Source organism: Globicephala melas, chromosome 18 (assembly GCF_963455315.2).
Source record: "Globicephala melas chromosome 18, mGloMel1.2, whole genome shotgun sequence".
Taxonomy (NCBI): domain Eukaryota; kingdom Metazoa; phylum Chordata; class Mammalia; order Artiodactyla; family Delphinidae; genus Globicephala; species Globicephala melas.
This window is the reverse complement of record NC_083331.1, coordinates 11,311,082-11,338,357: the sequence shown is the minus strand read 5'-3', so window position 1 is coordinate 11,338,357 and position 27,276 is coordinate 11,311,082. Positions and strand designations below refer to the sequence as shown.

The window sequence follows — 27,276 nt, the reverse complement described above, 5'->3', positions numbered from 1 at the left end:
TGTGCTGAGTTAAAAACCATTTGTGGGATTAATTTTAAATTGCTTGCATTTCATGCTTCCCTGCCTTGCAGAACTTCTGCTGCCCTTGTTCATGAGCTCCTCAACTCTCCCCCAACCAAAAGCAAATGTATACGCGTGTGCCTATATGCCTTTCGTGCTGCTGTGGCATGCTAAACCAGACAACTAAGGAGAATAGAAAAGGGAAGGAAATGCAGAGTGAATGGCCTGAGGCTTAATATGGCTAAAGTATTGATATAAACTTTAGGGCTTGGCTCTGATATTAGCTGAGGCTAGAGAAAAGCTTTTGGGCCTTAGTATCTAGTTCTTCACTGAATTTCAAAGAGTTTAGTATCCCACTTAGGTTTCTTCTCAACAAATGAGGCGAACTAACCAGAAATTCGCTTCTTATCCTTATCACCCATTGTGTATTTTTTTCTTGCCATTTTTGGGCCAAATCTTCCCTCTTTTATCTTAACAGACCCTTGACAAATTATTGTGCCCTACTTTCTTTCCAGTAGCAAGCTCCCCTACAGTATGTGTGTATGTATTATGGTCAAGATAACATGTCTTATCACCTAAGAAATACACCACAGAAATTACTGGCCAAATTTTGTACTAATTTTAAGTTTCTCGCCTTGATCTTTAAAACCTAGGATATCTGAACAACCTCTTCTTACATATGCCCTTTCTCAAATATCCATTTCATTTTGCCATACTAGTACTGATTTATCTTCTTGTAGCTTAATTCCTATGCTAAGCATTGATGAAATTTAGATGCTGACTACAAAAACAGAAGACATTCATGTTTACTTTCTTACAAACATTAATTGAACATATATACTCTGGTAGAAATGCTTTTAGAATACAGCCTTACAAAGAAAATTGACTTCTATATATCTAAAAGTTACCTTTGATAGATCCCTGAAGTTTCCTGGAAGAGTCAAATCCAATTCTTCTGATTCATAGTTTGTTAATACCCACGGAAACACGGGGTATTGGTTCAGATCATTATATGTCCGTCCTAGTAAAGAAAAAGATAAATGAAAATCTGTATACACTAATTGCTTATCAAAGTGTTCCTGTCCTTCTAATAGATGAGGCAACTATTGCATTGCAGAAGAAAAGTAACTCTTTTGTTTACTGAACTATGCCTTTATTCAATCAAAAGCACTTATAACAATGTGTTTCAAGTGAACTCACTCAATAATAATTAAGAAGTGAGTAACTAGAATTACTTTTTTATAATGTAACTTGTGGTAGTGATTGCTAGCTGTTCGTCATAATCAATTTCTCTTCTTCCTGGGCTAGACCACATTTCTCAGCCTCCCTTATTAGTAGCTATGGCTGTGAGACTTAGTTCTAATCTACAGAATGTGAGCAGAGATGGTATCTGCTACTTTCAGCCTTGGTCCTCTGCAACTTGTTGCATGGGTGCTCCATGCTCCATCTCTCTTCTGCTGACTGTGATGAAGATGCTATTTGCCACCCTGGAAGCAGAGCCTGATAAGCTGGGGTCCCTGAAAGTGATCATGGAGGAGGTCACCTGCTGGTCTGCACACTTGCAGATTATGTGATGGTGTTCTACTATAACTAGTATATATCCAGAATTCTATTGCCAGTATACAGCATACTACATTGTGCTTCTATTAAGAATCAATGTAGAGAATTTGCAAGTTAACAGAAGTACCCTGAAGCCAGTACGAAAAAGCACCGAGGCAGATGTTATGCACATTTTTTTTCACTCCCTTAAGTTCATGAATTTTCTTTTCGTATTATGTTGTTTCACTTTAGTGGAGAGCTGCTGAATGTCAGGCTGAATTTTTTTTTTTTTTTTTGCGGTACGCGGGCCCCTCACTGTTGTGGCCTCTCCCGTTGCGGAGCACAGGCTCCGGACGCGCAGGCTCAGTGGCCATGGCTCACGGGCCCAGCCGCTCCGCGGCATGTGGGATCTTCCCAGACCGGGGCCTGAACCCGTGTCCCCTGCATCGGCAGGTGGACTCTCAACCACTGTGCCACCAGGGAAGCCCTAGGCTGAATTTTGTTTGTTGGTTTTCGTTAGTTTTTGACAGAATGACTTAAGCATTTTAGGTAGGACACTGAAGCCCGTGGGACCGTGGCAAAGCTTAGGGAGAGCACAGGGCTGGCTTACCCTGATAAACTGACACTGAATAACATATGATCAGGTGAAATTAAGAGGAGCAGTATTAAAGAAACAGGGTCCAAAGAAAAATTCCGTTGGACAAGACTGTTTTTTTGTAAAAATGCATTATGAACTGATCACAAGACTTTCTAAATTTCCATTCAAATCCATACAAAATAGCAATTTCCCTGATATTAGTGATATGATTTCATCTTGTGCTCCTTGTTGCACACCGTGTTAGCATAACAGTAGCACAGATATGCATACATTATCTTATTCGTCATCAAGAACTGAAATTAAATGATACCTACCTCTTGTAGCAACTGGTAACTGTGACTGTGAAATAAAACAAAACAAAACAAAACAAAAAAGCCCCCATAATCTGAGGAAGAACTAAATCTGCTACTATTATAAGCATGAAACCAAATTAATTAATTCACTCAGTAAACATTTTATTCGGTGACTATTTTATCTGTTTCTTATATGAATCTCTGCATTTTACAACACAATCACTTATTGTTTTAAATATGTAAACTAATGTGGGTGTATATTATAAATGTAGGCAATTGATAGAAAGCAGGATGTTGCTTCCACTCTGCATTTCCTGGAGCAAGGTGAGAGTAAGGTTAGGGCTTCCTCTTTGTTCTCTGCCACAGCACTGTTGCAGATGTGTTCTAGCTAATACTTGTCTGCCTCTCCACTAGTCCATAAACTCCAGAATGTAGGGTTTGAGTTTAAAAAAAAAAAAAATGCCTCTGTATATTGGCATATTTTGTTTGTCTGATAGATATTTGTTGAAAGAACGAATGCATATGTGATAAAAATGTGATAAAATGAGAGCCAATTTTTAAAAGATGAACAAACCAGAAGCCAAATAAAAAAGGAAAATTGCAGGATAGTGTTGTTGGAGGAAGAGGACTGTGCCAAGGCACAGAAGTACACATGAGAGAGAGCGGCCTTGTGAATGTGCGTGTTAAACCACCAGACGGAAATATCTGTGGCCGACGAATGCACCTGCTTTATGTTGTAAGTCTACTGTGATGAAAAATAGTGATGAGAATTTGGAACCTTTTGACTACAGTCTTTTGTATATGAAAATAGACTGCTAAAGCAGTACCACTGTAAAATGCACAGTGTAAAATTCTAAAATTTTAAATTTATTACTGAGAGTTTATGTTAACCTAGGACACCTGATTACTCTCAGTGTTTTTTCTATGCATGTATATATACAGAGAGTCTAGACTGGCTGGGCAGAGCTATCTCTGGGATTGTAAGTAGGACCGTGGCATATTTAGTGCTCTGCCATTTTCTGGGTTACCATTCTACTTAAAAATCTATAGATTTTAATGGAAAAGAGGTCTTCCAATATATGTGTATTTTAAGAGAATAATTTGATGTTATTTATGTAACGTATTTTGTATTACTTATGTAAATCAATGGCTGAAAATTAGACATAATAACTGTTTTTAAATTTTCTGATGAAGTTTCATAACTTAAGGAAAAACTGTCAAACTAAAATAAATAAAAAGCCAATTTACATTAACTCAGTACTTAAATGTATCATATAAGTAGAAACAGCATAAAAATAGAGACTATACTTGAAGACACTAGCCTTTCACTAGAAATGATTTTCTAATTAAAGAAAAGATATAATGCTATTTTTGGAAAAAATACAAAGAAAGGAAGGTATCTTTAACATACACACACACACACACACACACACACAAATTGATTGCTGTCTACAGTCACAGCTCATGGTAATTAATCTATCCTGCATTTTTTGTTAATTCACTTTTAATAATCTTTGGAAGATTCTTTAAAAATAAATGCTTAGAAAAATTTAGTAAGTTTTAAATTACTAAAGCTTTATAGCACATTTTAAATCTAAGAAATACAATCAACTATATAAACAGATGTTCTGACAGTTACATTAAAACCTTTTTATATAAAACTTTCCACATAAAAGCTTTCCAACATGGACAGTTAATATATTATTTTTCATTTGAATTAAAAATTCACAATGTATTTAAAACTCACATGGATGAAGTTGGTACTCTGGGATTTTGCATTTATAAATTTTAGCCATGAATTACCATTATTACTTTAATTATTTTACTGAACACCTTTGTGAAATGAAAAAAAAAAAAAAAAAAAAACCCTGCTGTGTACCGAATTAACCAAAAAAGTGAAATATTTCCGAAATAATATCTGTTAAGTTCTGGCACATCTAGGTACTTATTAATTTTTTTAGGATAATTGAAATTTAGTAAATAATCTTGTGCTGTTATTTCCTTTGCCAGCAGTAATAGGTGCAGAGTTTTTTTTACTAACTATGCTTCTAAGGACTTAACTTGGAAGATGAATATTAATTATCACAAGCCTATGACACTAATCTACTCAAACAATAAAAATGAAGCACAGTAAATGAGATTTCAGAAACACTAGATATGTTTCTTCGTTTAAAAAAAAAACTTTTAATTAAAGCATCCAATTTAATGTTTTTATATGGCACTTTAGTTTTGAAGGTAAAGTGATCTAGAGACAGCTGACAAAGAAATTATAACTGCAATTCCTTGGTGAAAATGTTAATGACGGCAAAATATTGTTTAATTAGATGATTGCAGCATCTGGATTAGCACTCTTTAAGAGCGATGTTCCTGTGCTTGTCTGCTTCTTCGCACTTTACAGACATTTTGTCATCTCTAGGTCATTAGGAAAGAATTTTTAATGATTTTTCTAGAAGCAAGCAGTTCAAGTTACATTTAATTAGATGACAATAATAAGCCCAACACATGCAGTAGCTAAATATATACATAATTAACCAGGGAGGGCTTGTACATCACAGAGTAAAAAAAGTAGAAAATGCTAAACAGGAGAAAAAGGTTGGGGTTGAGGAAGCTGTGCTGAATTCATTAGCCGATCATATGAAAAACAACTCAAAAACCTTTTAAAAAACCTCCCAAACCTAACGGGATCATTTACACTAAGCTATGTTAGCAGTCAATGTGCTATTTTTTTTTTTTTAATGTAAGAATGCCAGATTTTAAGTCATGTTCATAGTATTATCTAATAAGGCATAAAATAGGCATAGGCTGTATCTTTTGGAACACAATAAACAGAAATTAGGTCAACTCTGGGAATTAGAGGCTGAACCCACATTTTTAGTTAAACTCTATGCATCACTAAAAATCTTCCAAAACTTAATGTTCTTCAAAAATTAAGAAAACAAAACCCAATTGTTTCAAAATAGTTAAATTATACCACAGTACTAAGCTAGACTTTCATGCAGTTTTTAAGATCATGATTTCAAGTACTATTTAATGAGATGGAAAAAGAAGAATGAACGTGTATGTGTAACAGATTCCCAAAGATTACCACACACAGAAAAAGAAAAAAACAGAAAAATCACCAAAACGTTAATTATGATATTTATGGCTAGTCTTCAAGTAATTAAATTTTTAAATTACACTTTTCTATATTTCCAATTTTCTATAATGAGTATTTATTAAATATATAAATATAACAAAAGAAAGGCCATGAAAAAAATTATGGGCCTTTAGGTATCCTTTCAAAACAGTATGTCTTCTGAATATTTGACAAGCTTCTTTTACTATGTAAAGTATCTTTACAAAACTTACATATATATAGGATAATGTGTTTATTTATATGCAATTATATATGTCACAGGAGGGTCTAAAAATCTACATACTGTACTGTATTAATACTAGGACACTGCTGTGTATGCTTTATAGAAAGTCTTATTTTTAAAAGCAATTAAAAAGGAGAAAAGACAAATTGGCCAAGTATGAGAGACCTCAAGAAATGGAGAACAAGAAATGGGTCATAAAATGTATTTCACATTTCATGTTAAAAGAATATTTTGGAGAAAAAAAGGTACATCTGAGAGGGTAAGAGAGTTACTAGAATATTTTTATTGAAAATGTGAATTTATTAAGTCACATTGACCTATATTTTTAAAAGCCAGAAGCCAGAAAGGGTTGCTTCATCTTCTCAATCAGATTCTATTCTATAACTCTTCTCTTTAATCCAGGAAATTTAAAGCATCCCTCATCCAGCAATTCTAGTGAATTCACATAATCATAAAGTCATGCAAACACAGAGCATAAATATTAAGTCAGTTCAGTTTGATGAGCATTTATCAAGCAAAACTTTGACCTCATAATCTTACTGGAAAGAAGAGATACAGACATAAAATCCAAGGATGCATTATCCTAAGTGCCAACATGGGTGGCATAGACAGCGCTATAGAAGATGTGAATGCTGCAGGAGATTAAGACAATTATCGTAAGGTAAATGTTTTAAGAATGTATGTGTGAGGAGGTGGTTCTCAAAGTGCAAACCTTGGACCAGTGGCATCAGCATCACCTAGGTACTTGTTAGAAATACAAATTATTGAGGCCCACCCTAAATCTACTGAATCAGAACCTGTTGGTTTCAGCAAGCCCTCCAGGTGATTCTGAGAACCACTCTAACCTAGATGGGGGGATGGTGGTTGTGTCACCCATGTCGTGGCTGGTGGCCTTCTCCAGGATTATCCAGGAGTTGCCATGATCAGAAGAAAGCTCTTTCATGCAAGGTCGTGTCTCCTTTCCAGGAGTCTGCATCCAATGACTGCAAAGTGGAGGTAATGAAGGCCTGGCCGCCTTGTCTCAGGGCAAGACACCTCTGAAGGGATCTGCTGAGGCCTTTGCTGCAATTACTCTGGGGTTCATTTTTCTCCTTCTGCCCGCTTCTACTTTCTTCACTCCCCTCACAGATGTTGATCCCAAGGACACTCTCCAATAAACTTCCTGCAAGCAAATCTCTGCCTCAGACTCTTTCTCTGAATCTGAGACCTAGGTGAACACAGTACTAGGGTCTACATTAGAGATGATAATTCCAGGCCCAGATCTAGTACTAGAATAGGCCTGTGGACAAAAGTCATGATGGTAAATAAACTTCAAAAGTTCTTCTCATGAAATATAAATTAAAAATGTCTAAAAATCGTTAATTGTTTCAGTCTTAAAAGTAGTTACAGATTAAGGCCAATGGTTAGAGGTGAAATTGAATGGTGCCATGATATCCCGAGGCAGTATGGTATAGTAAGTGAGTGAAGCTCTACAACCAAACTACCTACATTAGAATCCTCACTTCTTCACTTATTAGCTCTGTGACTTGGGCGAGTTATTTACTTCTCTGCACCTCATTTCCTCATTGGTGAAATGGGGATAGGAACTCTGGGGTTATTGTTAGGATTAAATGAGTAAATACACATAAAACACTTAGAACCATATTTGCAACACTGTAAACTGCTCAGTAAACATTAACCATTATTTGCCATTTTTTTTCTGAACGTTGATATTAATATTAAAGAACTGTATCAAAAAGAAACGATAAAACTAAACAAATATAATAAAAAGGTTTTTCCTGAATCTTGATATTAAGAATAATTAAAGAGGGCTTCCCTGGGGGCGCAGTGGTTGAAAGTCCGCCTGCCGATGCAGGGGACATGGGTTCGTGCCCCGGTCCGGGAGGATCCCACGTGCCGCGGAGCGGCTGGGTCCGTGAGCCATGGCCGCTGAGCCTGCGCGTCCGGAGCCTGTGCTCCGCAACGGGAGAGGCCACAACAGTGAGAGGCCCGCGTACCGAAAAAAAAAAAATTAATAAAAAAAAAAAAATAATTAAGGAAATGTTTAAAGAAGACTATGATAAGATATAATCCAACCATTTCTTGCCTTTGGATTACCCAGGAAATTAAATATAATTTGTCAATAAGAACACTAACATTCTCTCAAGAAATGATAAATCTAAAGTTTCAATCAATTGACTTGTAAGTATTTATTGAACAATAACTGTATCCCTAAAACTGTGCTATGAAACAACATGATCATGTAGTGGAACCCAGGTTAGTAAAAGTGGTATTGGTACAATTTAACATCTTTATAGTTCCCTTTATTCTAGGAACCTTCAGAGTCCTTTCTTTCGAGAACTCTGAAAAGTGTTCCATTAAGAGGAGATGAATGGATATGAACAGATATATAATATTCTCCACAAATCAGGAAAACAGACAATTCTAACTGTTTCCTAAATAAGTACTCAATCGTGGCTTTGGTGAAGCTTCTCTATAATACCATCACCCGTACCTTTAATGCTGGTGCTCAGTATAAACTGGCACCCCTACTCAGAACTTCAGGATGATGGCAAAGGAAGAATTAGCAGGGATACATATATTCAGGGAGAGTACCTCAGGGTATTTATATTCATAACTTTTTCCAATTTGTCATTCTACTTCTGTATGAAGGTTCATTTTGTCTGGATAATCATCTACGTATGACAAAATTCTTAGAGTTCATTTAAAGCCCATCTTTTCTACGAGGCCTCCCTTGATTAGACTATTTCATACTAACCTTTCACTACAGTTAATGACACTTAATCACATGCTTTCTTGTATGTTCTAGATGTTTTCATATGCAAATCTTGTTCTGATAATTAGATCTTAAATGGTTAGAGCAATGATACTCAAACTGTGCAGGAGAACCACCTAGAAGGCTCGCTAAAACGCAGAGCTGGGCCCCACTCAGAGTTTCTGATTCAGCAGGTTTGAGGGGTCTGAGAATTTGCATCTCCAAGTCCCCAGGCAATACTAATACTGCCAGTCAGGGGACCACACTTTGTCAACCACTAAACTAGAGCATATTACAATGACTTCTACTTTTTATATAATGACATCGTGCATTAGATCCTTTACTTACTTTTTTTCTTTGCCATACCTGTTGTCACTACTCTAATCCAATTTTTGACTCCACATTCTTTTTCCCCCCTTGGAGTGGCTTCTGCTTACTTTCCAGTGAATTTGTACTCATATTTCAATTTTCAACTTAAATGTTGCCTGTGAGAAGCCTATGAAAAGACTATGAGAAGCTTTTCCTGTAAATGTAATGCCTTCTGGACCTTAGACTTCAAATAGCTTTGTATATTTTCTCATTATAATAATTACAGCTTTTTGCTGGAATTACTGGTGTACGTGTCTGTTTTCCTGACTATACTATGACTCCTTCGAAGGCAAAAACCATACTTTGCTTTCCTCTGAAGTGTCAGTGCGAAATAGAGTGTGTGGCACATAGTAAAGTGTTCAGTAACTATTTATTAAAATGATGAGCAAGTTGATTTCATATCTAGAGTCCTGTAAGGCTCTCCTAACAGCTCTCCCTAACTTTAAGGTATTTTATTTCTGATTCATGCCATATATAACTAGCAGTTTAATTGTCCTGAAATTCCATACTGCACTGCCTTCTACTACAGAACTATACAGACTCCTGGATTCAGGCTCTTTACAGTCTGCCTCTTACCTATAGCTCCAATAGTATCTCCTATTATTCTCTGCTGCAGCCAAGATATGATACTCATGTCCACCGAACACATAACACATATTCAACTGGGAGAAATTTGTAAAGCTCTGCTCTTTTTCTTCTCCTCAAACACATTCATAAAATTTCTGTACTCTGCTTAGCTCTTGCAGCATTCACCATTTATAGCACTTATTCAGCACTTACCATCAGCTGTCTTAAAATGCTCTCTTATGCATTTCATTCACCCATCTAGTTATAAGCGCTCTGAGTTCCTAGTTCCTACCTTATACTTCTTTTTATCGCATTGTCTACAACAGACAGACTTAAATGTTTAGTTATAATCATTGTAAAGAAAATACCCAACAAATTCTTAAAAGAAAAAACCCAGTGGTCTATACATTTTTTATGTCACGAAATAAAACAGACCCCAAGTACTCAAAAGAAGATAGGAAGACAGTCAAATTCCTCTTACAACCTGCATGTTCTGGCTCAGAAACCCACCTGTCTCAAACAGAAAAAAAGCCATGTCTATACTGCTCAGGGGCAGCTTTTAGAAGGGATCATGATGTTATCTCTATCAGACCGCAATCTTTCTAGAGATAGACATAGAAACAAACTCCCAGAAAGCAGCAGGCATGAAGTGGGTGGTGGTTATAGGTGGAAGTATACCACATTGTGGGAAATGTGGCTGACATGAGTAAAAGGCAGTGAGAAGGGATGGAGACTAGAAGAATCCTTTAACACAGTGAACTAGATAACACTCCATCCAGAGGATAGACAGAGAGAATCCCATCTTAGAGTAGCAGAACCTTTTAGTAAGAATACCAGCTCCACTGGAAACTGAACTACAAATGAGGTACATCACCCTGTCTTCCAGTGTTAATTCCAAAAGCTCCAAAGGGGTAGCACAGTCAAGGAAAAAAAAATCATGTGCTTATCTATGACATATGGTAGACAATGAGTCTTGATAGATCTTTCAAGATAGATAATAGAAAAACCTAACAGAGGGAATATGGAAGAATACTGAAGAATGAAAAAAGAACATTATCCTGAAAAATCAGGTAAAGATCCATGTAGCTAAAAACAATATACTGTATTAAAGAGAAGAAAATTTTAATAGAGTTGAAATCCTTCCTAATATGCAAAAGTAATGGACTCCAAAAAATAAGTGTTTCATAGTAATATGGATTCTGGTAGTAAATTGTATTGACAAAGATAAGCAATGAATGAGAAGTAAATTGAGTTAAAGTTCTTATTTTGCGTAGGAGTGGTTTAAAATGTTGATTCATTTTTGAGTTCAAAAGGAAGAGAAATATATTTTAGAGGATTTTTAAAAAATTTAAACATATCAATATTAATTCTCTAGGAGAATTAGTAGCAAAAAGCCTATGTTCTAAATCACTAAAAAAGTAGGCAAAATTTATTTATATGGCCAAAGACAAACAAAACAATGTGAAAGGCAAGAAAATATTGAAAGCAATAGTATAATACAAGATGATATAAGACCAAACATATCAGTTACTAAAACAGATGGAGAGACTTCCCTGGTGGCACAGTGGTAAAGAATCCGCCTGCCAATGCAGGGGACATGGGTTTGAGCCCTAGTCCAGGAAGATCCCACATGCTGCAGAGCAACTAAGCCTGTGCGCCACAGCTACTGAGCCCGCCTGCCACAATAACTGACGCCTGCGTGCGTAGAGCCCGTGCTCCACAACAAAGAGAAGGCACCGCAATGAGAAGCCCACATACCGCAATGAATAGTAGCCCCTGCTCGCCGCAACTAGAGAAAGCCTGCTCAGCAACAAAGACCCAACACAGACAAAATTAAATAAATAAATAAATTAATTAATTAATTAAAAAAAGACGGATGGAAACAGATATCAAACATGGCTACTGAAAGATTTAAAGTACAAGACAGAGTTAAAACTTGAAATTCCACCTATGCTCTAGGACACAGAGTTGGCAGATCTGAGATTCTATCCCCTTCACTTTGGTAATGAAGCTTATGCTACATCATGCTGTTCACCTAAATATGCTAACGAAAAGGTTCTTTATTTCAGATGTTTAAGTTCATTCTATCTCTATATGTAAATGTGTTAATTAAATAGTATAACACATTTCCTTTATCTCTGAGGAAGTAAATAGGTTTCTTTAAGATATATACATTGTATACACTGATATGTGAATATATATGAAATATGTCATGAAGATATATGTATATAATGGAGATGTGTGTATAAAATATAGAATAAAATTAATATATGTAATAAAACAGTTCTTTGGTTGTAGCTCTAGCATCCTATTAGCAAAGGAATTAACATTACAATATGTATTAAATGATTAAAATGCAAAACCATTTCAAGCAACTTTTTTATCCCTATTTGTTGACAAATCAAATTCTTTTGTCTATGTAATACACATCTATATCATCCATATTTAACATATGCCATAGCATCCATATTCACACATATATGAGAGATTAAAAAGAGGACTATTACAGTTATCCTTTTAAGCAATGATTCAGAGAACAGGGCTCTCAATTCATAGTTTTGAGCATTCATTCAAAAAAGAACAATGATCAGAGGTAGGCATATGCATTTATGTAGTTTTAAATTCATCCGATTGTAAAAAGTTTTTGTAGAGCCTGATTTACAGAAGTAAACTCTTTGTAATTCAACATGAATAAGGGCTTTGGAGCTTAATTTAGTAAAAAAGAAAGAGGCACTTAAATCTCATAGAGAGGTTCAGCCACTGACAACCACTGATTTAGCAGAAAAACAAAGCCACTACCTTCTCTTAATTTACAAGCATGGTACTGCTGAGGCTGATGGCAGTTACTCATCATTTAGAAACGTAATCTGATTTTATATTTCCATTTGAAGATTTTAAGAAAAAAAAAATGCTGTAACCCAATCATGCCATAATCCAGGTGACATCTGTACTAGGCAGAATCCTGTTGTTATTCTCCTGTCTAGCTGCTACTGCTGAGAATGACAAAGTAGTGAAATTACATTTTCCCATTATTATTTCCAGACACTCTCTGGCAGTGGTTTGTTGACTCTAATAAACCGTCAGACAAAGCTGTCAGCAAAGGAAATGGCAGAAGGAGAGCAAGAAAAAGCCTCTTCAACAGTAAATGCACCTAAACCGTGGTACTAGCTTGTATAGTTTCTGATAGCAATTTAATGTGAGTGCTTCAATATTTATGCTAAGGCTGTATTTGAATTCTAAGGCGAACAATGCATTCCATCAAGTCACATTACCAAAGATTTTTGATGAACATAAACATATTATGAGATTAAAGAATAAGATGTCTTACCTGCTATAGTATTAAGAAACATCAAATATTCGAAGTTTGAAATTTCCCTTCTTTGCCAACGCTGAGTCATGTTGGAAGATTTATAAAGCTGTCGAGGAGTGGCTAGTGATATCCTCCTAGCAATTAAGCAAACCATAACAAAAAGTCTCTTTTAACTCATGACTTTTAAAAGTCCAATAATAACTAATGTATTGATTTGATATTATTGAATTTATGGTTTATCTTTCTGAGATAAATTACAAAATATATTTTAGCTGTAGATATTAGCAATATTTGAAAAATCTGTTATAGAGAAGATATATTTATTTACTGAGGATAAACCAATATGAAAGCACCTATTGGTATAATATGGCTCCAAGTGGGTATTTTATGTCAATAACAAAAAAAGGTGAAACTAGGCTCAAAATAAGGCAAAGTAGCTTTTGAACACTACAGCAAACCTACTCCATACTACAAAGCTAGGTAGACAGTCAACAGCTTAAAGGCATTTGACTTAACCCTTATATACTTAATGCTGCCACTGAACTTTCCACGCCTGCCTCTGCCACATGTGCACAGCCTCTAACCACAAGACTCCCATCCCCCTATGAGGTCAGAAACAAACAACTGGGAACTTTGAAAATGTACGAATTCATAAGGGACATAGGAATATTGTAAGGGAGTAATCAGGATAATTTGTGTAAATTATGAACCTTTGAAGGTACAATGTGTTTCTATAAAAAATAATGAAAGCTGGCTGTATTTGTAGTAGTACGATAAGGCTAACTGAGTTTCTAAAACATTCATCACTTAAAACAGAAGTTCCCAAACTTTTTGTATTTATGCCACCTTTAGGGTCTCAGGAATTTTTTCATGGCGCCCCTAGCCCAAGAGAGACACCTAACGGTTCTGTTTATTACGTAGTTAGGTCTAAATAACTGAATACTTGAGCCTTAACAACTTAGTAGCTGTTTGAGAATATAATACTCAAAAATTGAAAGAAAAATAATATTTTATTTCATTCTTAACTAACGACAATTACTTAACTAAAGAAATGTATTGCACACCTGTTGGTCACTGTGCAACTTAAACCTTGGAATCATATCTGACACCACCACCTTCAATGCCTGTTCCACATGAATTTTCATGCAGCACTTTTATTTTTTTATTACCAGAGCAACCCCTATAAACTAGTTTCACAAAGCTAAGATGGCATCAAAAAGCATGCAAGAATGCAGTCCTATCAAATGTTGAAACTTAGAACTAACTCAAGCTAAGAGTTTGTGCAGCGTCTAATAGATGTTGTTGTGTTTCTCTAAAAAATATTAAATGCCCTGCAGTAGCCCTGAGAGTGCACTGTGACATCTCAGGGCTCCGTGGTGCTTATTTTGGGAACTGCGGACCTAAGACTATTTTTGTCACCCATGTATTATTACCATATGTTTCTGTTCACATGGGATCTTAATAGGCATGGCAGGAGCTAAGATAGATGTTAGTTGAGGTAAAGGAGGGAGGAAAGAAGAATGGGAAGAAACTTGTTATCTCAAATTCAAATCTGAATTAAGAATTTTAAAAATAATTATGTGTAACTCAATGTTTAAAATATTAACGTAATATGTTGTAGCAGCCTGGTCACATATTAACATTTTTGAAGAACTTTCCTAATTACATATATTTGAGATAATAGATCCTACTGACTCCAAAAGAACTATGTAAGTCTAATGATTCACTTCATTGCAATAGTAAAGGGTATATATATTTCACACTTCAATTCTATAATTCAGCGTACTTTTCAATTAACTGGTGATATGATTTTCACAGGGCTACTTAGAGGGCTTCCAGATTTTGATCCATACCGGCACCACCACTTTTCAAAATTTTCCAGATACACTCTCATTCATACAACCATTTATGTTATAAACTTTTGCCTTGATTCTGACTTTGTCATGGCAACATGCTAAAATATTTTCTGAATTATCAAAGAATTAATAAACTATGTTTACCCAATTACTATTTGCTACTATTATAATTATGTGCTTAGTCCAACTTTTGTTGGATTACTATCATAATCATATTCTTGCTAATCTGACTAAAATTCTTACCTGCAACATGCTTAGTCTGCTAAAAGCAATGTATATAATAAAGTTGTACGTTTATTTGTTGACATTTTAAACCTAGACAATTTAAGAAGAAAATTGCTGATCTGGAAATAATTCTGAGCACCAAAAACACTCAAAAACCAAGACCAAACAAATCCCGATAAGGGGAAATACGAGGAATCATGGGAGAAAGTTATCATGTCATTCTTAGAGTATGCAGCGGTGAAGAAAAATATGAGCAAACGAAATGAATTTAGAAAATCAGATTACTATGAGCAAGTTCAGGGAAAGGATCAGCTTTTCCTGTTTACTGCTTTCTCTTTTCTACTATAAACTCACTGAGAGCAGGAACTGTTTTACACACTGTTATGTCCTTAGCATTTAGCAATGCTTGACCTAGGGTCTTAATAAGTGTATACTAAATGACTTGAATTATTGGACATCTATCCTAAAATTAAAAAATGGCTAAAGAGAGATGAAATTCAAAAAAAAATTAAATAATTCAATCATAAGGCGAAGCAAAATGGGAAACAGTAAATCAATAGGGCTATTCAAAGTATCCTATAAAAAGTTATATATTAGAATGAGGATAGTTGGTACATATTTGGGCTACGGTAAAATGCTTTTAGAATTGGGGGATAAGAAGAAGATAAAATTGCCCTGTGGAAAAAAATATTAAGTACCATAACAAATGGTGACCATTTAAAATCATTAACTCTATGTATGCAACCAGGTATATTCTTAGAAAGTAAAGAATCTAACTAAATCCAAAGTTTATTGATTGTAATGACTGTCTGAATAGAAAATACATTAACCAAACAATGACAATCAGTATGAAGTCTAGAAAATGGTCAAGTTTTTTGTCAGTAATTTTCTTCTGTTACGCAGGGGTAAAGGTATTGTTCTTTTGACCAATGTGGATCACTTTGATAGAAGACACAAAATAGAAATTAAGAGAGTGGGCTATGATCTTGGGCAAGATAAGTAACTTCCCTAACCAAAAATTTCCTATCTGTAAAATGGGATAAGAATACCATTAAGAATCCACATTAAGGGGCTTCCCTGGTGGCGCAGTGGTTGAGAGTCCGCCTGCCGATGCGGGGGACACGGGTTCATGCCCTGGACCGGGAAGATCCCACATGCCGCGGAGCGGCTGGGCCCGTGAGCCATGGCCGCTGAGCCTGTGCGTCCGGAGCCTGTGCTCTGCAACGGGAGAGGCCGCCGTGGTGAGAGGCCCGCGTACCGCAAAAAAAAAAAAAAAAAAGGATCCACATTAAGAACATGGTTGTTTTAAGAATTAAGGGCTGAGAGCCCCTCTGCCATGTGAAGACACATCGAGAAGGTAACCATCTATGAACCTGGAGTTGGGATCTCACCAGACACCAAATCTACTGATGCCTTGATCTTGGACTTTCTAGCCTCCAGAATTGCCAGAAATAAACATCTGTTGTTTATAAGCCCAAAACAAACAAAAAAGAATAACAGGAAATAATGCTTATAAACTAAAACACAAAATATAGTCCCTGGCACATGGAGAGTGCTCAGCAAATGAGACCCATGGGTATAAATTAAAGGGGCATTCATTAGGCTATGCTAGCTTAGTGGAAATATTCCTTCTGTTCTAAATTTTTGGAATGCGATCTCTTCGGTGGGCTTGCTCAAAAAGCAGCCTAAATGATATGTGAAGTCCATTTTCTGGCAGTATACCTGCTTTGGAGTTTGATCATTTTTGTTTGTTTCTAAAGCAGTCTCCTATGGGCTTAGCTTAGAGGAAGTACCCTAGAGTTTGATAAATTCTGCTTTAAACTGGCAAAACCCAATGTCAAAAAAACAAAGCAAAGAATGGATCCCTTGGTGATTTTGCCAAGATACTCTCAGCTGGAAGGCTTCTACTTGTAGGAGCCAGACATCATCGCTTTCCTTTGACAATTCTCTAAGTGTAACAGGATCTTACATATCACACACACACATATTTATACAAGTATGTGTCTATGTCTATTTATCTACCCACATACCTATCTACTTTCTCACCTACTTACCTATCTATATCTGTGTATGCATGCATGTGTATAGTGTATATGTGTGTTCACTGTTCACAAAGTGCCTTCATTTTATGATCTCAAGACATTCGTAAAACATCTCTTTGCAAAGATACTGTTCCCATTTTATAGCAGATGAAAGTGTCATTCCCCTTGCCTTATGTTATTCATTCTTTCAACACATATGTATTGAGTTCCTACTCTATCAGGCTCTATCACTGCCAGTTGTATCAGGCTCTATCACTGCCAGTTGTATCAGGTCTAAGCCTAGATTCAGTGTTCCTCTTACCCCCATCTGCTACTTCTAAGTCTATATATCACATGAAGTATACAAAACTGAATTTTTAAGTATTTTATTAGGAAACTAATAATGAGTTAAGCCTTTGGGGGGAAAGCCAAGGGGACAACAAAAGAGTGTTTTAAGATAGAATTTCCAAAGTTACTAAACATCTATTTTGTTTCCAGTTTTTCTATCAAGAAGAATGATCTTCCAAAAATTAAAGAGAGACCAAATGTGGTTAAAAGGAAAATAATGTTCATAGAAGGTAAGGAATATAGTACAAGAGCTTCTGGTTGTTTTTAATTCAGGCCTGGACAAGTCTAAGAGTACTAAAGGAAATTAGAAAACTCTATTGGTAATCTTTGAAGAATCATGATCATTGAGAAATATGCCAGGAGGCAGATGATCTTTTTTTTTTTTTTTTTTGTTTTTGCGGTACACGGGCCTCTCACTGTTGTGGCCTCTCCCGTTGCGGAGCACAGGCTCTGGACGCGCAGGCTCAGCGGCCATGGCTCATGGGCCTAGTCGCTCCGCGGCACGTGGGATCTTCCCGGACCGGGGCACGAACCCGCGTCCCCTGCATCGGCAGGCGGACTCTCAACCACTGCGCCACCAGGGAAGCCCAGATGATTATTTTTTAAAAGGAAAATGTTAGGCCTATTTGTGAGTTCCTAATGTCAATTCCTGGAAAAAATTCTTGACTTGATTAAACAATTTGTAAGTACTTGGGAAAGGAAGTAGTGATTACTATGAGTCAGCTTAAATTCAATAACAAGTCTTGCAAAACTAACTTCATTTTCTTTTTTTGATAGATTGAATGCATTTTTCTTTTGACCTGTATTTTATATAAGTACTTCATTATCTACTAATGTCTTAATTTAATATTGTCATTCAACTAGCAAATATCCTAGGCATGTGCATACATGTCAGTGAATTGGTCTTACACTGTAAACTTAATACAAGAATAGATACTTTGTAATGCAGGGTAACTCCAGTTGAGTAGCACTTAAAAAGCACCTTTGCAATTAGGCAGTGTGCTAAGTATTGTAGATTAAAAGATAAATAAGACACAGTCCCTGTCTTTTACATGTCTGTAGCCTGTTTAAGAGAAGATAGACAACGATTAGTTTTCTTTTCCATGCATGCAGTTCTCTGCCACAATTCCCAGGGACTTAATGATCTATGTGGAAGACACTGTTGCTTGTCTGTCCAAAGCCGACACAGAAAATGTATTTTTTTCAGGTAGGAAGTGGCAGGGAGTTGAGATATATTTCTCCTTGAATTCTAGGGGATGGTTTGGCTTTGTGTTCAGCATTCAGTGATTGTTTTAGGGGCAGGAAGGTGACCCCATTCTGGCCAAAGGGACCTGAGATAAAAATTGTTAAAGGCTTCTAAATATACTCCATCCTAAAACACAGAAGTTCAAGAAGAAATCCTTTGTGTCTTTTTCCTACTTGAAAGCAGTTGTGTGAAGATGTGGTGTCTGGAGCAGTGGTGGTTATTTTGTGAATACGAGGCCAACTGAGAGTCCTGACATCACTGAACGTCTGAGCCAATACTAGCAACTCCTTCTTAACTCCACATCTTTCATAAAACAACCCCCCGAAGCAAAACCCTTATTGCTTAAGCCACTTTTAGTTAGGTATTCAGTTACTTGGAGCCGAAAACCAGCTAACTGATATTAGTGATAAACATAATTACTATGTTTTCTACTTAGAATAGTATTTTTCAATAAAATAAGATTTCAAAATAATGCTTTTAAAATACCAAGATGAGAGATTTAAGAATGATTAAAATCACATCATAATTAATGACTATTAATCTCAATAAACTCTGAGAGTTTTATTACTTTAATGAAGAAGCATTTATACATATTTATAAAAACAATTTATATCTTTTGTAAGATCTTCAGCAAAAATGTCTTAATTATGTGCCAGCTATAATATGCAATCAACTTTTTTACTTCCTCATTTATATATGTGTTAAATAAAATTATGCCCTATTCTGTCATTCTTAAAATAGCTGTTTTCATAACCTCTTTCCCTACAAATGACCTGCAGAGGAAGACAATTCCTTGATTTTCAAAATAATTATAGTGGTATAAACTTATTTAGATTTCCGTCATATTGAGATTGAAATATGTTAACAAACCGTAGATAATGTGTAATGTGATATAATTACCTGGCTTGCGGCAAACCATAGCTGGTCCCTACTCCAACCCGAGGCAAGCTATAGACGACTTTTTTTACTGTTGCTTGATCAGGGAAATTAAACATAACTGAGGCTGTGGTAAGAAGAAAAAACATGATTTAGAAAAGAACAGGAGAGCTAACCATCAATTTCAGAAATCATTTTCAAGTGCCCTTCATGATTTATTGGTAAAGGTAATGAATCTTCATGGAAAATCAGGTTTCTATGTAACTTCATCCATGAGAAATCTAGGATTAATGTCTTCAAGCAAATTAATTCTTTTTGTATTTTTATTTTAGCGAGGGCATATCAAAGAAAGAAATAAAACAAAAAAAATATCAAGTCAGTATCACACCATGTAAATGAATAACATCCAAATACGAGCACATTTCCCTTCAAAATATTTAAGGGGACTTACTTCGGTTCGCCATAAATACTTCCAAAGCAGTGTTTTGTAGAAGATAACGCCTTGAAAATACAGCTCGTATCTCGCTGAACATCCATTTTCCATGAAGTCCCTCAGTGTATGCAAGAACCTAAAATAAATAGTTTAAAGGGAAGTGTCAGTCAGTTAAATACGTGTCTAAGACTCAGTGTGACAATATCTTAGTGCTGTATAAAACTCAGTAAATTATGAATGAATTCATGATATATCACATGATATAACTCATGAATTCATGATATATCACAATATTGCCAATCATTTGATTCTGTATATTTGCAAATTTTCTACCTTTCTAAAGTTTTAGTTGGCTCATGAAGAAATGAAGGAACAGAAAAGTTATATGTTCAAGGTGACCCTGTGACTTAAAATAGAAAACGTGTTATGCTTTTGTGGTCTTGTATATGATTGGCTGGACCACGTGGCCTGACATACACTTTTGGTTCTTTTCTAATGTCACTTTTCCTCCCTCTTCCTTGCTTAACGAAAGCCCACTTAGCCCCGAAGTGTCCATGTGGTCAACCCCAGGCAAGGGGCCATTACTGATCTAAGCCAGGGGTCAATGAACATTTTTGGTAAAAGGCCAAATAGTAAAAATGTTAGGCCTTGCAGGCCATCTGTCCTTCTCACAACTATTCAGCTTTGCCACTGTGGTGTGAAAGCAATCACAGCCAATGTGCAAATAAATGGGCATGACCTTATTTATAACAATGGCCTGAATCTGTTTCTGAGGTCAGAGTTTGTCTGATCCACGATCTAAGCTAATCATGATAAAGTTATTCTTTGCTTTTTCCAAATTCCCTTGCATGTAGGGGCAAGGACATTTGACCCAGAACTGGCTAATGAGAACAAAACCAGTCATTTGGGGATGTTTCAGAAAAGCTGATAAAATGAGTCATATGCAGCTGGCACACTCCTTTCTCTTCCTTGCTTGAATGGAGATATAATGGTAGAAACTACAGCAGCAATTGTGTAGCCATTAGAGGAAGGCCAAGGGAATCCCAGCAAGGTTGGCGCTAATATTGTTACTGAAACGGTCTCAGCAACTATCCATATCTGGACTTATTCTTCCATGATACAGATAAATCCATATTTGATTAACCCACTGCAATCAAATCTGCGACAGTTTCCTTCCTGATACACCAGTGTATTTTAACAATACATAAACACATTCTCTACTTGCACTGGTGTACCCTGTATAACCTACTACACTTATATTTGCTTCGGTGAAAGCAGAAACTAGTTACTGAGTTTTACATACATGATATTCCTTAAGGTTTGAGAACAAGTTATGAAGTCCTTTTTCACATTTCCTTTCTCTAGAAATTATATATCTCTGTGTGTATATTACATACCATATAATTATATTATAGTTATATCATCTATTCATCTTTTTATTTTTTGAAAAATCCATTTTCTAGCTCCTTAATTCAGTTTTCGTCTTTCTCTACACACTGGAAGGTTTTTGGAGGCAGTCAGACATCTGTTTAAATCATGAAACATTTTGGAGGCAGTCACAGACCTATTTAAAACTTGGCTCTGCTATTTACTAGCTATAGGAACTTGGAAAAATTATTTAACTCTATCTGATTTTTGTCACCTGAAAAACAGTGATAATAATACTCATTACTGGTTAATTTAAGTGGAGACAAGGAATGTAAAGTGCATGGCCTAGCTATTGTTTAAGTTCTGTTTATAAGTCCTTTCTGTTGAGCATAAAGTGACAACTGTTTTTCAGTTTCTACATGTAAAACTTCTTTTTATACATTTCACAAAAGGATTACAGTGACTTGCCACAATTTACATTAATACATTTTTACCTGGGTGCAACAGTTTCCAGATTTGAATTTCATAGACTAGCATAATTTTCTTTAAATGGAAAGAGTACTAATACAGGGTTGATAACTCTTATTTTGTCGGGTAGGAATAATTTTAAGACAGAACAGCCACAACAACAAAAACTATCTTTCATTATGACCATTATTTCACTTATATATGTGTATTTTATATATATATATATATAAAGGCCATTTGAAAACCCAAAGAGTAAAATGAGTATAATCTCAGAAAAAAGGAGAGATCTTCCCATGAAAGCTGTGTTGGCACCCTTATACTAAATCTGGTATGCCAGGAGGATGGATGGAGATTATATATATATAATGTATATTATATATAATATTTTATATATTATATTATATATAAAATATGTATAATATTTATATATAATATGCATATTAGGCTGTATACAATATATAGAGAGAGATATATTAGTGTGTGGGTATATATATAAACACACATATACACACACTAATATTATCTTTCTCTTTGGGAACCATGATGCAGTGAACATCTGACCAAGTATTCCTTTCCATTAAGCATGTTATCAGTTTATTTTACTTCTAGCAGGCAGGTGGCTCTCAAACACATAGAAGTTGGTTTGACTCCTTAAGTGCCCCATGCAAAACCGTCTTACCAACTGCGCCAGTTATCAAATTATTGCTTCCCAGCTCCAAATTCACCCTTAATTGTTTATCTTGTGAAAGTGAATCTGTGCCGTTTATTTTTCCTTTGCTAGCCGATACCATGTCGAGGTCTATCAGGAAAGGACTCTGAAGAGATGATGCAGAAGAAAGGGGTTTTTCTTCCTGGTTCTGTGTGCTCACCTAGCAGGTCCCTGCAGAGCGTGGGCTTCTCCAGTGCCCGGCTCCTGCAGTGTGTGATGGCTGACAGCACCCAGTGACCAGCAGTTTTCTCCAGTAGCCCCCTGCCCCAGACAGTTTTGTAACAGAGTGCTCTGGTGAGAACCCTCCCATAAACAGATTCACCAACTCCCTAGAGGGTGGTTTTCGGGGAAGTTCCAAAAGGCAGAGCTCCAGCGAGCTCCCTCAGCAGGGCACCAGAGTGACTTCTATACCACGAAGGGAACTATAGCCATGTCCTCCCTAACAAGGCCAGGAGGCCTCTTCTTGGGTTCAATGTCAGCTCAAAAGACAATGGCTGCTCCTCATATGTGCTGTTTCCTATATTTTTTAGAGTTCTTTTTATTTCTTACTAACCATTCCCTGTTTCTCCAATATCCCGTTATAATTTATAATTATTTCTGTTTTTATAAATTATAATACTTTCCCTGTTTAAATTGCTATGTGGCCTCTTTCTCTTGACTGGATCCAAACTGATACAGGAACTCAATCAGTTCTCCTACCACCGCTTTCACAGCTCCAGGTTGGGACCACAACGGTCCTCAGGGACCCTCAGGAGCAAGAAAAAAAGGAAACTGAGATCATCAGAGGAACTCAGTAAAGCCTGGAGGCAAAGAGTAAAAGGAGACAGAATAAAATTAAAAGAAAATTATTTTGCTAGCAGCTAATAAACAGCTCAGGAGGCAAATTCCAAAAGATAGACCCAAAGGTCCAAGCTATTTTGAACAAGGGCAGCATCATCTGAACGAGTGGTACAGTCCTTACCAGAGGGGCCAAGGGAAAGAAAATTTTACTTTACAGTCACCCATGTGACAGTTCAGCTTTTGAAATCCTTTAAAGAGGCTGATAAAAGACAATGCTCTGAGATGTTCATAATTCCCTGCCGGGAAACCCAACAGAGCCTAGAGTCCTTTTGTTTTTTTTTACAGCAAGCCACCTCCTACTTTTTCTTCTTGTTTCCTTCAAGATTGATTATGGAATGAAACTCTCTTAAATTTTTTTATTAAAAAAGTTTTGGCTGGCATCCAGCTTAGAGTTATCATATACTAACCTCCAATATCTCTTCTATGACATCACTGTGTTTGAATTCTGTGCCTGGCACTTATTTATTTTTTTGCTTGTTTTTGTCAGTCCCCTCCCTGTGACGTGAAAGTTCCATGAGAACAAGGCCCCATCTATCTTATTTACTGCTCAATACACAGAGCTTAGAGCAGTGCCTGGCACAGATGTGCTCCATATACATTTGTTTGTTGAATAAATCAGCAAGAGAAACGGACGGAGATAATACATATGGGGAAGGTTACAAAGAGATCTTACAAAGTACGTACATCTCTGACTCCTTTGCTGAACTGGAAAAAGCTTTCCAGTTTTGCCTCAGACTTCTCGTGTTTATTATCCTACTGGTGGAGGCCTTCAGAGGTCTATTCTCTCTTTAGATTTAATCAAGATCTAAACAAAGTGATCTAAATAGAATAACTGGTTTCTCTTTTCTAGTAGTTTAATCTGCACCCACAAGGAACTCTAGATTGGGTTATACCCCACCTTGGAAGACTCTGTCCCCATAAAAAGGATTCCTTCACTCTAGAGGGTTGGGCTAAGGTGTTTTAGTTCATAGACTTACGCCTCGCACTTAAGAAAGATGTATACTAAGGTGTGTCACAGAATATCATTTGACACCTCTCTTGAGCAACAATTTTATTTCTGATAAGTAACTAGACTTTTTTTGTAGTGAAATTAATATAGATAGGATGGAATATAAAAAGTAAAAAAAAAAGATGAATGGTTGAGACAAACCACTAGCATTCAAACAAATTTTGTGATTGCCATGACCGCCTGGGACTATACCCCGAGTCCCCTTTCCTCTCCTCTCCTCATATGCAACGAGAGGGTAACCAGGAGAGAGCTCACCTACACACACTTGGCAGCTCGTGGAGGCTTAAAGTAGAAAGCTGTTAGACTGGAGGCAGAGTGATCGGTTAGGACGCTCCTTCGGGCAAGTGATGAGGAGTTTAATCAGTTTGTATACGCTTCAAAAGTGCAAAGGAATATCATTTATAGTTGATTAAATACTGAGTTTATGGCATGTTTATATAAAAATCTGGGCATCAAGCCTACATCTGAAATATGACCTGATACTATAAAATTGCCTGTATTTTATTTATACCTCTACTAGTTACATAGTGTTCTGTAAGTTTCAGGACCTTCTATAATAACTCTTCAGGTTACTTTTTCATTATAGTCCAAGATATTTTTCTAAACCATATAAGTACTTTCATTTATACTTGAGGTTTGTGGTTTTGTTTTCTTTCTTAAGTCGACCTTCCCATATCATCTGGTTTGTGCTTGCTGGTCTCTCCAAATTATTTAATATACTATGAAATCAATCAACAAATGCTAACTAGCCTACTCAGTTTCATTTCATGAAAATTGAATAAAGATAACTTTTATTACATCATATAGGTCATAAATAAGAAAATTAAAGCATCTTGATCACAAATTTTATGCAACTTTTGTGATTTTCTTAAGCGACCACTGAACTGTTTTGAGCTAAGGGCTTAATATCCAAAAGAAGTGAAGGGAGAGAGAGATCATGCTGGCTTTATACCCTGAGGTCTGTCCCACTCACTTATGAACTGAAACACACAGGACATAATATAAAACAAATGTAATAGAGACCCCTTGTAAACCACTTCGCCCAAATGTGTGCTTAACACATATTATTTGATGATTGTGTTGAAGAAAAATAGGGTTGTTGTGCACTCATGTGTATCAGACATGCACATTTGTCAGAAACATGGGTATGGCTGTCAAATCAGTTTCATCTTTTTTTCTTTTAAAGGCAGCTAATATTGTGTGACCTAAAAAGTACTTGTTTAGTGAGAGCTTTGCTGATCTCAAATCATCTGATGCATATATTAGAACAAGTATTTGGATATGAAAAAACTAAATTTTGCTTCAAGTTATATTTTCTGTTAAGAATTGATGAAAATGATGTGAACGGGTGGAGAGACATGCCCTGTTCAGTGTTCATGAGGCCATCATATCCAACAGACACTTGCAGCTTGAACAGTTTAATTAAAAGGCTGTTAGTGCAATGGAAAGCTGTAACCCCCATTACTTTTATAATTCTGTACGAGTTATCAATGATTCTGGATGGAACAAATATATTCAGGATGGAATAGCTCAAGAGTAATTTGAGGTTTGCGTTCATACATGATCATCCCTGCTCTTTGCCCTTTTGCCAGATGAATGAAGAGGAGTCTGATGCCCAGAAGGAAAGCAGAACCACAAACTGGAAGAAGTTTGGGTTCTAAAATGACCATGTGGAAGATCATCTCTGGCTGGCAGTTGCTGCCATGGTACACGGGGTGAGGAAGTGGGAAGCAGCAAAAACAGCAAGACGTTTGGAACTCCTTGCTTCCAGTTCTTTCCACCTGCCTTCGTGATACTATTTCCTCACCAAAGGCACGGAGAGCATAAGATACAAGAAATAATTATTTAGAAGTGTATGGAAAAAAGGAAATAGCAACACAATGGACTAGCCTCTTCTAACTGGGCTAGAATGAATAACTCTCCAGGAAGTAAGTTAGGTACGCATAACTTAAGAGTAAGTTTCCAGATCCTTAACTTCTTAAAATCTATCTGCCTGAAAATGAACATGTGAGGGAAATACAGGTCCTCTTTCCCATCTCTCTTTTCCCACTGCCCTTCTCCAATTAAAAAAAAAGGATGGGGGGCTCTCTATGGTGTATTATCTGGGGTATAAAATCTGTTGAGGGGCTAGGAGCCTCAAATAACGGACAATTCAAAATTCTGATGGAAGTGCTGGAAAATTGTATGTCCTTAATGACTGGATTAAAAAAAAATCTTTTTGCAAGTTAAATGGTTTCCTAATTCTTTACTTTCAAAGAGTTGAAGTTGGATCTAATCAGGCTGTCAGTTGGGAGATAATTAAAAATAATTTTTCACGATAGATCACTAGGTGATTTCTAGCATACAACTTAGAAGTGGTACAAAAAGCTATATGAATACGGTGTAATAAAACTTCAACATCCTTCTATCTATTTACAATTTAAAACTGTGAACAAGATTTTTCAACATATCAAAAAAAAATAAAGTTGGAAACTACAAAGAGGTATCACCACACACTGGTCATAATGGCCATCATCAAAAAGCTTACAAATAATAAATGCTGGAGAGGGTGTAGAGAAAAATGAACCCTCCTACACTGTTGGCAGGAATATAAATTGGTGCAGCCACTATGGAAAGCAGTGTGGTGGTTCCTTAAAAAACTGAAAATAGAGTTACCATATGATCCAGCAATCCCACTCCTGGGCATATATCCGGAGAATTATAACTTGAAAAGATACATGCATCCCAATGTTCATTGCAGCACTATTTATAATAGCCAAGACATGAAAGCAACCTAAATGTCCATCAACAGATGAATGGAGAAAGAGGATGTGGTATATATACACAATGGAATATTACTCAGCCATAAAAAAGAATGAAATAATGCCATTTACAGCAACACAGATGGACCTAGAGATTATCATACTAAGTGAAGTAAGCCAGACAGAGAAAAACAAGTATCAGATGATATGGCTTATATGCGGAACCTAAAAATATATATACAAATGAACTTACTTTCAAAACAGAAATAGACTCAGACATGGAAAACACATTTATGGTTACCAAAGGGGGAAGGGATAAATTAGGAGTTTGGGATTAACATTTACA

The 27,276-nt window shown here is 36.2% G+C and overlaps 1 protein-coding gene across 5 annotated transcripts in view; it reads right to left on the bottom strand.

Annotated features, from left to right (window-relative positions):
* Positions 1–27,276, bottom strand: part of NBEA (neurobeachin) — a 627,505-nt gene that overhangs the window by 100,238 nt on the left and 499,991 nt on the right. For all 5 annotated transcript variants that reach the window (XM_030882520.2, XM_060287860.1, XM_060287861.1 and 2 more), the window contains 4 exons: positions 19,814–19,931; positions 19,387–19,489; positions 12,809–12,924; positions 909–1,021 (listed from right to left, as the gene is read on the bottom strand). In XM_030882520.2, coding sequence (XP_030738380.2) covers positions 909–1,021; positions 12,809–12,924; positions 19,387–19,489; positions 19,814–19,931 — 450 coding nt within the window. The remainder of the gene's footprint in view (positions 1–908; positions 1,022–12,808; positions 12,925–19,386; positions 19,490–19,813; positions 19,932–27,276) is intronic.